The sequence below is a fragment of the Mustela nivalis genome, assembly GCF_964662115.1.
Source record: "Mustela nivalis genome assembly, chromosome: X".
Classification (NCBI taxonomy): domain Eukaryota; kingdom Metazoa; phylum Chordata; class Mammalia; order Carnivora; family Mustelidae; genus Mustela; species Mustela nivalis.
In genome coordinates this window covers 20,078,900-20,092,779 of record NC_139040.1, presented here as the reverse complement: position 1 = coordinate 20,092,779, position 13,880 = coordinate 20,078,900, and the positions used below count along the sequence as shown (strand labels likewise).

The 13,880-nt window shown below is 54.5% G+C and overlaps 1 protein-coding gene across 18 annotated transcripts in view; it reads left to right on the top strand.

Annotated features, from left to right (window-relative positions):
- BCORL1 (BCL6 corepressor like 1) overlaps positions 1 to 8,767 on the top strand; it is a 61,289-nt gene extending 52,522 nt beyond the window's left edge. For all 18 annotated transcript variants that reach the window (XM_082717728.1, XM_082717731.1, XM_082717734.1 and 15 more), the window contains 3 exons: positions 3,423 to 3,500; positions 4,463 to 4,616; positions 7,973 to 8,767. In XM_082717728.1, the coding sequence (XP_082573854.1) occupies positions 3,423 to 3,500; positions 4,463 to 4,616; positions 7,973 to 8,255 (515 nt within the window). In that variant the 3' untranslated portion in view covers positions 8,256 to 8,767. The remainder of the gene's footprint in view (positions 1 to 3,422; positions 3,501 to 4,462; positions 4,617 to 7,972) is intronic.
- Positions 8,768 to 13,880: the final 5,113 nt, after the last annotated feature.

The window sequence follows — 13,880 nt, the reverse complement described above, 5'->3', positions numbered from 1 at the left end:
TCCTTCTGCTGATGAAAGGGTCAGCAGTGTATCCCCTGAGGTCACAGAATCACAGGTTTTGTTTTTCCTGTTGGAGACCTCTGCCATATGACCCCGTGTCGAAGACACCGCTTCATGTCCCTCAGCTGGTGTCTTGGTTGGAGGACATAGGGAGCGGTATGTTGGGACCCCAAGAAAGAGAGAAACTCTGATTGTCAGGCTGACCTCTCACACACTGAGTAGTTAAAACATATTTTTTCATGTGTGGAGGTGAAATTCACAGAAGATCAAATCAACCACTTCGAAGGGAATGATTCAGTGGCGTTTTGTGCATTTACAACCTTATACAACCACTGCCTCTGTCTGGTTCCAAAACATGTTCATCAGCCCCAAAATGAAACCCCGCACCCACTAAGCGGTTGCTGTCCATTCCCCCTCCCCCCCCCCCAGCCCCCAGTAACCCCCATCTACTGCCTGACTCTGTGGATTTGCCCATCCTGGACGTTGCGTGTATTGGAACCGTACAACACGGGGCCTTTTGCGTCTGCGTCTGTGCAGGTAGTGTCACGTTTCCAAGGTCCCCCTGTGTAGTGGCATGTTTCAGTACGTCCTTCCTTCTGAAGGCTGGACAGTGTGCCATCACATGGCTCTACCACGTTGTCTTTAGCCGCTCAGCAGCCGAGGGACGTCGGTGCTGTCTGCGTGCTGCGGCTGGTGCTGCCGGGGACGCGTGTGTGCGGCCACTGGTGGGACTACCTGTTTGCAGTTCTCAGGGAGGTTTAGCCGGGAACAGGACTGCCGGGCTGAGGGCACTTTTGCGGGGAGAGGAAAAGAGCAAAGGGCTGAAAGTGGTGGGAAGGGGCAGGGGCCAGTCAAGGCAAAGGAAAGGCTCTCTTCGTCCTGCTTGTGCGAGGGGCCTCTGAGGCAGCGGGAGGGGAAGCTGCCCCATCAGGCAGGCCGCGGAGTCGCTGCTGGTGCACCCCCGTTGCCTGCTCCGACGTCCACATCTAGGCTCCTGCTCATTCACGTTGGGCTGCCTCAGAAAGGCAGATTCCCCTGCAGATGACCAAGACTTGCTGTCAGTGAGGAGAACTAGGGGCCTGTGCCATGCTGGGGGCTCTGAAGGCAGTCCCTAGAGAGGAGCCCCAGGAACGTGGTGAGTGAGGGCTGCTCTGATGGAGTCGCCATGTGACCTCTCAGGGCAGGTGGGGGCGGAGGGTTACAGCAGTGATCGGGCCCCGATGTCCCAGCCTGCTGCTAAAGCAGGCGCACTACTTTCAGTCTTGCCTTGGAGTAATTCCTCCCTCCGTGTCTTCCCCATATATTTATTGCGCTCTTACAATGTGCCAGGAACCTGGGCTTAGGTCATGGGGAGACAGTGACGAGCCAGACAGACGTGGTGCCCGCCTTTTGGAAACTTAACGATCTCACACCTTCATCTCCCAGGACACCTAGCACTAGGCCAGGCACCATGGGCAGCTCCCTGACTGATGTTTCTGGAAGAAACTCTTTCCAAGTCTCAAGGGCACAGGGTACAGAAAAGTGCCCAAACGGCCAGTCGTGACCTCAGCATTGTTTTGCAGAGTACATAGAAAAAGATCTAACATACATGACTAAAGGTTTTCCACTGTAGCTTCTCAGCCATTATTTTGAAAGCTCTCTCTGGCTGCTTCTTCCTGCCAGAAGAAAGCCGTCATCTCCTAGAAGGTTGCTAAAAAGTTATTTCTTTCAGGAGCTCACAAGAGCTAATAGGCGTTTCTGTGGATACGATGTGTGACCCAAAAGGGGAGGATATTGGAGGGCAGTTGGTGCCTTTCCCCGGGGAAAACCAGCCTTGTGCCTTGAGGAGGCACCGCCACCTTCCTCCTGGGATTTGGCTTCCTTAGGGCACCCTGGCGTCCTCCGTGCCCTTTGGACTCTCACCCCGGCCCTTTGCCCAAGTGTCGCTGGAGGGCAGGTAGCAAGCATACAGAGCAAAGTCAGCTTGCCAGAGGTGCCGGGTGGCGTATTGGCAACCACTGGGCCCACGTGCTCACAGATGACACCATTGGGTTTGTCATGAAAACCTGCTTTGTGTGCACGTGGGGTTGCGAGGTGAGACAATTGCACAGTTGCTGCGGAGCCGGGCAGAAAGAAGGCAAAGCAGCAGCAACCTGCCGTCTGTCCTCAGATCAAGTATGTGGAAAGTGCTTTAAAATGTGTTTGGGAGGGAAAAATACTTAGAGCAAAACGTGATCTATTGGAACCATTTTAAAGTATACAATTGAATGACATTCAGCACATTCGGACCGCTGTGCAACCATCCCCGCTGAGTTTCAGAACTTTATCACCTCCAAAGGAAACCTTGTGCCCATTAGGCAGTTGCTGCCTGTTTCCTCCCGACTACCAGTCTGCTTTCTGTCTGTCTAGAGTGGCCTGCTCTGAGCATGGAATTGTACAGTATATGGCCTTTTGTGTCTGGCTTCTTTCATGTAGTATAATGTTTTTAGGGTTCATGCATATTGTAGTGTACGTCAGGTTTGTTTGTTTTTTGTTTTTTCTTATAACTGAATAATGATCCATTATATGGCTAGACCATGTTTTGTTTATCCCTTCATCAGCTTAACAACATTTGGGTCATTTCCACTTTTTTTTTTCCTTTTTTGGCTATTTGAGTAGACCCGCTAGGAACATTCATTTGTATATAAGTTTCTGTTTGAACACCTGTTTTCAGTTCTTTTGGGTATATACCTAGGAGTGTAAGCAAAAGGGTTTTATGAGGATAAACTCGGTCCTCTCCCCCCATGTTTTCCAAAGATGAAGCAGAAGGAATTATGCTTCCTTATCTTACTTTGAATTGGAGAGACCCTGATTGGCTATAAGAGCATTGTGACCCGCAGGGGAATTGAAATCTTGGGATAGGTCGAAGATTCTCCTGGCAGGGTCCATTCCTTACACCACAAAGAGCGAGCCTGTATCCCAGACCTAAATGCCTTCGGGGCTGATCGTGAGGAGAGCAGAGCAGGCTGGGTGGGGACTGTTGAGCCGGAGAACGCACATGTCGCCTCTCCCTCTAGCCAACTGTTGACATGCAGGAATGCGGGACGCAGTGTTGCCAGATTTTCTGATTTTTTTTTTTTTTCAAGAAAAGATGGAAATCCAGATTTTTAGGTGAAATCTCTCAATTTTAAAACCTTTGATGTTAATTAACTTTTTTTTTTTTTTTTGGTTTAAAAACACTGAGCCAAACTCCAGGTAGTCAATGGGCTAGATTTGGCTCCTGGCTGCTGGTTGGCAACCTTGGATTAACAGCAGGAAACATATCTCCCTCTGGTAGCTCCCAGGCCCTCTTGTGGTCCTTCCTTCCCTTCTCCCATCCTCTTAGCCCTCTATGGACGTGCTTTGTCTCTAGATCCCTCTCCAGCCTAACCTCCTTGTCTCACTGCCTTCTCTTCTTTCATCAGATCACCTCTCGGATCTTCAGGGCCGGGCAGAGGGTGACCCTGGCGTGTCCTGGGACTTTTACAGCAGTTCTGTGTTGGGTAAGCTTGGAGTCGGATTCCTCCCATGCTTGTCCCTGGCTCAGAGATGGGGGATTGCTTTGGGTTTCATGAATTGTTCTCAAAGACAGGAGTGACCCCGTAGAGGCAGCCTTTTCCACCTGTTAGTAACTTAGGGACCCTTTCAACCCAAACACTAGCTCCGCCCAGATTCACACAAAGCCACCCCTCATTCGCCCTCTCCCACTTCTGCCCTGGGTAATGTTTTCCTCCTCCCTTGCTTTGTCTTAACCCTATCAGAAGCCCCTACTGTGCATGGTCCTCTCTCGGGCATTGCTCACACGCAGGAGAGACCCAGGCCCTCCCCTGGGCCGCTCTCATCCCCTCCCTACCCGGACCCGACCGTACGTGCTTTCTCAGGCCATCCTCTCCCGAGCCCTTAGCCTCTGACCCAGGCTTTCCTCTCTTAGAAGAGTCTTTATCTGTGAGGCCGTCAGCACCCCTCCCCTGGGTCAGGGCGGCAGACTGGGGGAGGTGCCCATCCCGAAGCCCTGGGGAAGCTGGAGCAGGAGGACGTTGGGATGGAATGAAGTGAGCCACACCCAGACATGTGGGCTGGGAAAGGAACTGGCTGAGCCACCCCCTTGGGCTTCTGAGGACCAGCAGGCCAGGCAGGTGTTTCTCCCTCGCCCTCGACTGTCGGTAGAACCGGCAGGCTTCATCTCCAACAGCCCAGCGGCTCACCCTTCATATCACCTGGCTTGTTTCCAACCGAAAGGTGGAGGAGTATAATGAATTTCTGGCTACAGAATTGTGTCTCCCAGGGATAGAACTTCCATGGGCCCTCCCAAGGGTGGGAACCATGGGATCAGTGAAACTGTGCCCCAGCCCGGGGTCTGTCTCCTGCTCGCCCACCTTCAGGTGCCTTTTCCTGTTGGAGCATTTCTTTTCTTCAGTTTTGTGCATGTAGCTTAGTCCTAATAGCCCACGTGCTCTCCTTACAGAGGAAAAAGATGGCTTTGCCTGTGACCTCCTGCATAATCCTCCCGGGAACTCTGATCAAGAAGGAGATGATGTGGAAGAGGATGATTTCATGTTCGAGCTCTCAGACAAGCCTCTTCTCCCTTGCTACAACCTCCAAGTGTCAGTGTCCCGCGGGTAAGTGTCTACAGGGACGGAGTGCCGGGATCCTGGCAACCCCTGGCCTGCCTCGCTGGGAAGGGTGGAGCTCTCCAGAAGGAAGCAGACACCTGGCGAGCAAACGCTAGAGCTCGGGAAAGCCGACACATGACCAAGGCCAGCCTGACTTTCCCGCCCTGCTCAGTTATCTTCAGAACAGAGGCTGGAAGCTCTAGGTTGATGGACTCTATGTTCTTCCCAAACCCCAAACCTCGATTTGCTCTCCGAAGGATTCTGCTGCTCTTCCTGGGTGGAAGAGATGATCTGGGAGATATTTGGGCTGATGAACTATTAGGATCTCTGGAACATTTTTGTGGTTTCTGGGAACAGCCAGACAGAATATTTGCAATTGAGATTCTTGGAAAAACCGCGACATATGGTTGCCATAGCTAAGGGGCTGCTGGGGTCCTTAAGTAATCCGTAGGCTGCTTTCTCGGAGCCTTCACGTTGGCAAGATGATGGCACGGGCACTGTCATGTCAGATGACTGTATATGTGATTAACGGGTGTCACCCGTTTCCAGAGACTAGACTATACCTGACTCCATTAGAGCAAACCCGGCTTCATCTTCACCTGATGATCCAGGAGGGAGTTCGCGAGGCTGGGGTTCTGGTCGGCTTTCCCCGATGGCAGCGTGTGGCTGTGCTGCTTAGGGGGACGCTGCATGACCTGTCCTTTGGTTCTTAGCCTCCATCGCTCAGTATTTTCTTCTTCTTGGTGTCTTCACATAGTTCAAATACCTTTGCAAACACTCTTGGGGATCTTTTCCTTTGAGACCCATATTTAAGGTACCCAACCCTGTTTTTGTTTAAGGAGTGAAAGCCCACAAAGTGCACACGGCAGAGAGAGGGGAGGACGGGGGATCGGGAGCCCTTCAAGTGAGTCCCTTGAGTTGATGACTCTACCCATTGAGCCACAAGGCTCCATGCATCCCTTCACTCAGGGCCTGATAAGAATAAAAATAGCCTATATGATGACACTGGTAGGGATCAAGTTCCAGGGGCTTTGGGTCCTTATTCTTCTGGGCATCAGCTGATCCCTGAGGGCGGGGCAGGGCCCCTGGGATATAGTGTTGCACAGTTAATTAATTCTTCCACGGTATTCAGCACCGCCTTCTCTGAAACAGGATCTGGGGACCCAGGCAGCAAAAGGACTAGGGTAGTGTGCGTCAGGTGTGGATGGAACATGGGGCAACCGAGGGCCACTTGCCACGCAGCAAGCAAGTTTTCACGTGAAAGCTTGCTCTGGGCAAAGCTGGGTCTCCTGACGTTCTGGCCTCCCTTCCTCCCTTGCCTCTTTGGAATCTGTCCTTCCCCACAGCTGCAGTGCAGTGGGGAATACAGATTCTCCAAGAAGTAGGGAGAGTGTAGGGGTGTCTCGGTGGCTCAGTCAGTTGAGCTCCGGACTCTTGGTTTTGCCTCTCCCTCCCTCTGCTCCTCCCCTACTGGCTCCGTGCTGCACGCTGGAGCTGTCTCTCAAATCAATAAGATCTCTAACAAAAGAAGTAGGGAAGGTGTAGAATGATGACCCTAAGGCCCTGCGGGGTTCAGAACTGCCTTTGGAATCAGCAAAGCAAAGCTGGATTCTGAGGACCAACTTTCTGAGGGTTCTTTTTCATTCTTTGAAAGTGATGGTCCAACTGTATGGTATCTATAGTCCCTTTCTCTGAAAGCCAGAGCACTCCATTTCCTGGCGGCGCGAGAAGAACGTTTACTGTCCCTGGGAAGAGCGTTGCATTTTAGGGAGCAGGGGTGTGGGTCTGAGGAGGAGTGCTCGGTGTTGTGCGGAACACTCCATCCCGTAACCGTGTCTTCAGCAGGCACACCAGGCAAACCCCAAAGGCCAAAATACGGCCTTCAGAGCATCTCCAGGATAGTGCAGGAGACAGAAGAGTATATAATCAGCTCTAATAAGACACCAAATAAAAATGTCCCACAGTTGAGCAAGGTGTCCAGTGAATAATAGTGGTCCCCCATTCCTGTGCCACGGAGGGAAGCACAGTTAACATTGCTTTTGTAGTCTTTCTGAGATGGGCGGTGTTTGAAGTATTATAAAAGGGGGGTGCACCGGGTGCCATGAGACTGTGGAGGATGGGACGAGCGACCAGGAGATCTGGCGTCTGAGCTGGGCTTGAGAGGTGGATGGAGGGTGCGGCGCAAGCGAAAGGAGGGCTTGTCCTTCATCCAACGGCTGCCACTTGGTGGGGTGGAGGTATACAGTGCGTGCGTGCGCGCGTGTGTGTGTGTCTGTGTCTGTGTGTGTGTCTGTGTGTTACTACAGCGGGGCACTGGGCTGAAGAGGTTGGAGGGGGTCATGTTTTGCAGGTCTTGGGTTGCAGGGGGTCAATATTGCAGCTCTTGCAATATTGCGGTAAAGAATTTGGACGGTTGGGTTGTTTTTGTTTGTTTGTTTGTTGGCTGGAGGTACCAGGGATCCATGGAAAGCAGTTCAGGGAGTGAGAAGGTCGAATTTTCCTTTTAGTAAATGAACAGTAACGGAGGATCCAGGGAGGGCGGGTGGCGGTGCAACAGAGTGACTCTTGGCAGAGGGAAGCCGGTTAGGGAGGCTGGTGGGGCCGCTGGGGGCAGGACAGTGCCACAGGAGGAGGGAATGGAGTGCCTTGGAATGGGGACCATTAATGCAGGGATGCCTCATGTCTTCCTGGTTTGCTCAAAGCGGGGAGCGCGTGGCCCCTGAGTGGCCTCGCCAGCACCCCTCCCAGCTGTCCCCAGGCTGCCGCCCAGTCGGGTGTGCTCAGCAAAGTCAGACTGGCTGTAATGTGAGCTCCGGCCCTGCAGAAAGGACGGTGCTGCCACTGGAGAAAAAAACTTGTCTAATGCATTCCAGAGCCAAAGAGAAATGCCTTTTAGATTACCCGCAGTTTAGGCCTTTCTCCACGGCTCCCCGTCTGTTGGGGAAGGTCTCAGAGAACAAGGAGGCAGGGGAAGCGGGAGTGAGAGCAGGAAAGGGAAACCAGACAGGGTAGCAGGGGTCGGTTGGGGGGAAGAACTGGTCCCAGCAGATGGTAAATTCCAGGTCATGGGGTGTGGGGGAAGGTCTGGGGATGGCTGCTCTGAGTTTTAGGTTCTGGAAGTTCCCTTTCCCTCCTGCTCCCACTTTTTGGGAAGAGGTCAGTCACGGGCTGAGTGCTGGAGATGAAGCTGAAAGCTGGCTCGGGCACTGGAGGAAACAGGAGAGTTTAGCCCCTGGTTTAGTCTGGCGTGGGGGGTGGGGGACGGTCGGACTGTCACCCTTCCTGGGCCTTCCGGAGTGTTCCCGGCACTCCACTGCCTCCCCCCAGCCCCTTTCCCTAACTCCTGCTCTTGCTTCTTCCAGGCCCTGCAACTGGTTCCTCTTTACCGATGTCCTGAAGAGGCTGAAGCTTTCCTCCAGGATCTTTCAGGCTCGGTTCCCGCACTTTGAAATTGCCACCTTGCCCAAGGCTGAGTTCTACCGGCAAGTGGTCTCCAGTCAGCTTCTGACCCCAGCCGAGAGGCCCGGAGGCATGGACGACAGATCCGCCCCAGGCTCCTCTGAGACTGTGGAGCTGGTGCGGTACGAGCCAGAGCTCCTTCGGCTCCTGGGGTCTGAGGTGGAGTTCCAGCCCTGGAACAGTTGACCTGGGCAGCAGCCCCTCCCTTTTCTTCTTTCTCCTCCCAAGTTCGCCCTTCCCCACCTCCCCTGCCTTTCCCCCACCGAGCACCAGACTGCAGAATGAGGCAATAATACGGACCAACAAGAAGCCGCCTTATCAATGCCAGCATTAGTGACTGGATTTTTTTTTTCCGGTTATGATTAGTTCTCATCTCCCTGTCATCGTCTTTGTTGTTGTGGTTGGTGATGGGGGTGGAAAGTTGAACTCCACGTCTGAGGACAAGAGATCCCGGGGATGGTGGGAGGTGGCGCCAGGGTCTCTGGGACTGTCCTCCTTTGTGTGTGACCAAGACCACACCTGGGCCCTGGGTGGCCTCAGCCTGTCTGGAGGAGAAATGAGAAAAGCCCAAATCTCTGAGCGCCCCCTCCGTTCCCCTGTGTTCTTCTGTCTTCCATAGTATTTATTTTATTAGTATTTAATTTGTATTGTTTCATTGGTTTCTGATAAGTCTGTATCACTGTGACGATTTGAGACAACTTGTTGTATTGAGGGACTTTCTTCACCTTTCTTTGTCTTTCTTGATCAGCTCTGGAGCTGCCCCCTCCCTCCAACAAAGTGACTCCCAGGTTTGTTTTCACCCCACTGGGGCGGGGGCAGGAGGGGCTGGGGGGTGCTGAGGACCTGTGACTAATGAAGGTGGCTGGTGCTGGTGGGGGGTTGGGGGGTTGAGGGTAATCCTGAGGCCTTGGTGCTTCCCCCCCCCATTTTTTTTTGTTTCACTACCCACCCTTTGCAGCAGCCCCACCTTCTTGAGATTAGTGTTTCTGGGGAAGGGTGGATTGTAGGGGGGAGGGGTTCATGGGTCACTCTGTTTGCAGAGAGTCAGGAATGGGCCAGAAAGCTAAGATCGCCCCCTCGGAGTGCACAGTATGGGCTTGTTCCCGCATCTCCACCCCCCTCCTCCAGCCGCCGCACCCCTTCCGCCTTCACCCTTCCTGGGTGCTGAGTCTCTCAGCTTCCAGCCCTTGACCCTCCCCTCTCCCCCTTGCCAGACTTAGCACCCCCTTCCCCTCTCTCCTCCTTGCTTCTCCCCCTGTCCCCCATTCTCCTTTGGAATCTGCAGAGGGTTCTGGGATGGACGGCCGGATGTGAGATCCAGGCCTCAGCTGTTTCCTAGGGGAGGGCAGGAGGCTGGGCTCTGCTGCCACCGTGGGACCTGGGGCTGACTGCGGGGCTCTGCCTGGTCTCCTTCCTGGCCTCCCGGTGCTGGGTTGGTTCTGGGAGAGAGAGGGAGGAGCTCGGGTGGTCCCTTGTCCCAGCCCCGCTCTGTGGCATTGTCTTTCCTACTCTTGTTCTTATTTTTCTACCAATTGCTATTTTTTCCAAACAATCCTTGTAGAGAGTATGTACCATCCAAAGGCAGGAGGGCCTCACTGTGGCCGGCTCTGGTTGGAGATGGTACAGTTTTATTGTACAGGTGCTAAAACAACAACAACAAAAGAAGAAAATGGAAAAAAAAAAAAAAGACAAAAAAAAGGCAAAAAAAACAAAAAAAAAAGCCAGTTTGAGGATGGGACAATCTGTTCTCTGGAGACTCCTGACCCATGCAGGAGCATTGGTGGTTATTTTCTTTGTATTGTGTTTGTTCTTTGTTCCCAGGGGGAAGTTCTAGGCCCCCTTCTGTAGGACTGCTCCCCACCCCCACCATACTGCCCAGTTGGTTTTGAACCGTTGTCCTCCCTTTTAAAAAAAAATATATATACATATGTGTGTGTGTGTTTGTGTGTGTGTGTGTGTACACACACACACACACATATGTATATATAAAGTTGAGGGGTTTGGGTTTTAATTTTTTGGTTTTGTGGGGGTTCATGGTATTGTGTGATTTATTTTATGTTTGCCTTTACCTTTTTGCATTTGGGTGTGTATTCTGGCTGCCCTTTATGTTTCATTTTAAGCAACTGGCTGTGGAGTCAAAAACACTTGCATACTGAAAAACCTGTGTCAGGGCTTCTGTCTCCTGTCTTTACTCTTCTCCCTGCATTGGCACTAACATGGTTAAAACAGATGGGCATCCTGATCAAGTCAGTGGGAGCCCCCTGATCCTGCCTTGCAGTCTGGGTAGCACGAATGAGGACAGGGTGGCCGGGCTAGTGAACATTGGAGCCGCTGGGGCAAGATCTGGAAAGAAAAGGCAAAGCAGAGGCACATCATGGGGTAGGGGGCGGGGAGTGGTGGGGAGGACGGAGTCCCCACATCCCTTTAGCCGTGCGTGCGTGTGCGCGTGCGCGCGTTCCTTGTCTGCCATAGGAGTAGCCAAACTGGAAGGAGGCTATAAGGAATGATCCTCTTTAACTCAGGGAAATCACCTGCTTGCTGGCTCCCTTGCCCTGGGCCACCCACATCTGCATCTGACCACACAGTCTTACCACTCCCACACTGTTGTGCCCGTGCTTCCCCTGCCCACCCGCACAGCACAGGCCTTCCATGGTTCTGGCTTCCTAAGACCCAGCTACTGTGGAGCTAAGATGCCCGTTCTAGATTTTACACCTTTCCTCCCCACTTCTGAAAAACAGTGGTAGAAGTTCCAATTCCTTCTGACTGCTGGCTCCAGAATGGGTCCGTTCCTGGTTGAGGGGAAGGGGATGTCTGATAGGTCTGGGACGTTTCAGCTATACTCGTAGGACCTCTCCCTGTGGCTTAAGTCTCTGGAGAACCCTGTCGGTGTACAGGTGAGGGGATCTGTGGGTCTGGCCAGCCGGAGCCTAGCCAACCCTGGGAGTGAATTGTGAGCTGCTCTTCGCTCAAGCCCCAGGAACACACTTCGACCCAGGTCTTTCTGTCCCGATGGAGGAACATCCACTCCTTTGAGCCACAGCGTTAATCTTCTTCATTGGCCTTCGCTTACCCACTTTCTGTTCTTGATGCTTCCAGAACAGTTGCTTTCTCATATTCCCAAACAACCACATAATAGCACTGATTTTAGCTCAGTCCTCCGTTTGGAACTTGCAGTTAAGTAATCAGATCTGTCAGTAGGTCACGAAAGCTCTGTGGTGAGGGCAAGGATTCAGCTCAAAGAGATGGGCGAGAGCCGTGGGATGGTTGGCAGGACTTCTGGGAGAGGGTACCCCGTTGGCACTTCAGTAGAAAAACAGGAATGAGGGGTGCCAGGGAAGTGTCTCTGAACTGAGGGGACAATTGCAGCAAAGGCTTAGAGACAAATAAGAGGGTGGTCTGTGCAGGAAACTACAAGCCACCTCCGTGTCACTGCAGCTGGAGGGGACAGAGCCCTGCCAGGCATGCCAAGGAGCACAGCTTGGACTTTTTTGCCTTAGGTGATGGGGAACCACAGGAAAACTGGGTAACGATAGAGGGGTTTTGTTTGTTTAAATAAATAACTTTATTTTTTTAAATAAAAAAACTCAACGATGAGTTGGAGGTGTTGGAGGATGGAGAGGAAGTGAGGTAGTCACTTGAGATTCAGAAGAGAAGCTGACTGAAGGGAGAGTGTGACAGTACTGACTGTAAGGCTTTCCGCTTAAGGCAGGAGGGAAGATGCTGTGGGCAGAGTCAGTGTGACCCCAAAAGAACAGGAGAGGAGCCTTCTGGGGGCCGTGGGCATCTGGGTGTGGGTGTGTGGACACACATGGCCCTTCATTTCCCTGCAGAGAAGAGGCGAGTTGCGAGCAAAGCCCGTCAGCAGCTCCTTGTTTTCTTGCCTTTGGGCTCCCTTCCCCACACCTTTCCTAGAGGCCCCTCGCTGCCCTTCTGCTGGGGTGGGAAGAGGCAGGAGGTATGGGCTGTGATAGGACCTGCATCCCTGCTCCAGACTAGGCTGAGGGCGGCGGCCTCCCCCTCATTAAGTGGGCCTTCTCACCCTTCCAGCGCGGCCGGCCCGAGGGGAAGGAGCCGGCTTCACTCACCGCCCAGGCTCACCTCAGGTGGGAACCCAGTCCTTCTCAGTCTTCATTGCTTCATCTGCCAAATAGGTCTCGACTGACCCACGAAGGAAGAGAATCGTACTGGGCCAACACAGCTGTTTAGCTGAAGTTGGTTCCTCCTACGTGCCAAGGCCGTGGGCCTACAGTTAATGATGGTTTTACCAGAATGTTCCTTTTCGGGGTGCAGGGTTACAGGGAGGCCCAGTTCAAGTCTCCGTGTTTCCGGCTAAAGGACCAGCCACCATCTGCGCATCCCCATTTCGGTTGGAGGGGGGCGGGTTGGGCAGTAAACTGCCCCTTCCACAATCTAACAAGAGAAGCTGTTCAGTGTTCTATCGCGTCCTGCCCCTGCTAAGACGCGTGTGTTTGTGCGGGTGTGTTTGTGTGTGTTTTAGGGAGAATGGGGTCCTCCCCAAGGGCGGCCGGCTTAGCTGCCCAGGGGAGGTGCCCTGCTCTGGCCTTCTGGACCCCGCAGCGGGGCGGGCCAGGACTCCACGTGTTCTCCTACACCCCGGGTTTCCACCGCGAAGGAAGCTGGCCCGCCTTGGTGCCCGGCCGCCGGGTGCCGACGCCTCCCCGGCTCTGCACCAGCCCCGCGGGGAGCCCGGGCTCACGCTGCGGGTGGTCGGGGCCCTCCGCTGGCCATCGAACTCCGATTTCCAGGTGGAAAGCGGCGCCTCGCGGCCCTGCAGCTAAAAGCAGGCCGCGGTGGGGAGGCGGGCCGAGTCGGGCGGCCTGCGGCGGGCGGCGGCGGGCTTCGGCGGAGGCTCCCTCCCGGCACCTGGGGAGAGCGGCGGCCCGCGCGCGGGGCCCGGTGGGCCGGGTGCTCACCTGCCGCTTGCGGAGGGCGGGGGAGGGGGCGGTGAGGAGGCGGGGCCGGGCGCGGCAGGCCAATTGGGAGAGGACGTTCAGCCCCTGCTAAATTCTCTCAGGAAAGTGGAGGGTGGGTTCCGGGGGGGCCGGTGGAGTTCAAAGCTTGGGAGCCATGGGAGGACTTGGTGGGGGCCGGAGCCGCCCAGGACTGTCGGGGACGCAGAGTCCGGAACAGAGGAACTGCAAGACGCCGGCCCCACCCCAGCGGCCTCTCCCATCCCGGGCTCTCCCGGGCCGTCGGCCCCTCATCGCTAGCTCGACGGCGCCACCTGCTGGACGTTGGTCCCCACGTCCGGCGCTCCTGGGGCCGAGGCTCTCGGAGGCTGCGACTCTCTGGGCCTCTCAGGCGGGAGAGCGGCGGGAGGGGAATGAGCGCCCACCTCGCGTCCCGGAGCTTCGGAACCAGCGACAGCCGAACCGCCTCTAAAAATATATTGTGGGGTCAGAAAGACCCATGCTGGTGAAAATAGCTTCTCGCCGCGCCGCTTCCATTGGGCCCAACATTTCTGCCACTCGGTTCCACCCAGGGGTGAGGAGATCGTGCTGAAGCTGTCGGGGAAGGGGGCGGGGCAAAGGGCGGGAGTTCAGGAGTCGCCCGCGGCTCCTGGTGACAGCGCAGCACAGCTGGAAGCCGCCTGGGGGAGGGGAGGGCTCCTCCTCGCGGATCCTTTTTGGGAGCGGGGGAGCGCAGACGCGCGCGAAGCAGCAGCTGCCTGCAGCGTTACAGGAGGGGTCCAAAAGCTGCGAAAGCCCCCAAGTATGGATTGTTTTTCTCCTTCCCCTTTTGCCTGCCACAGTCTAGGGCTGAAATCCCCATCATTAGAGACAAGACTCA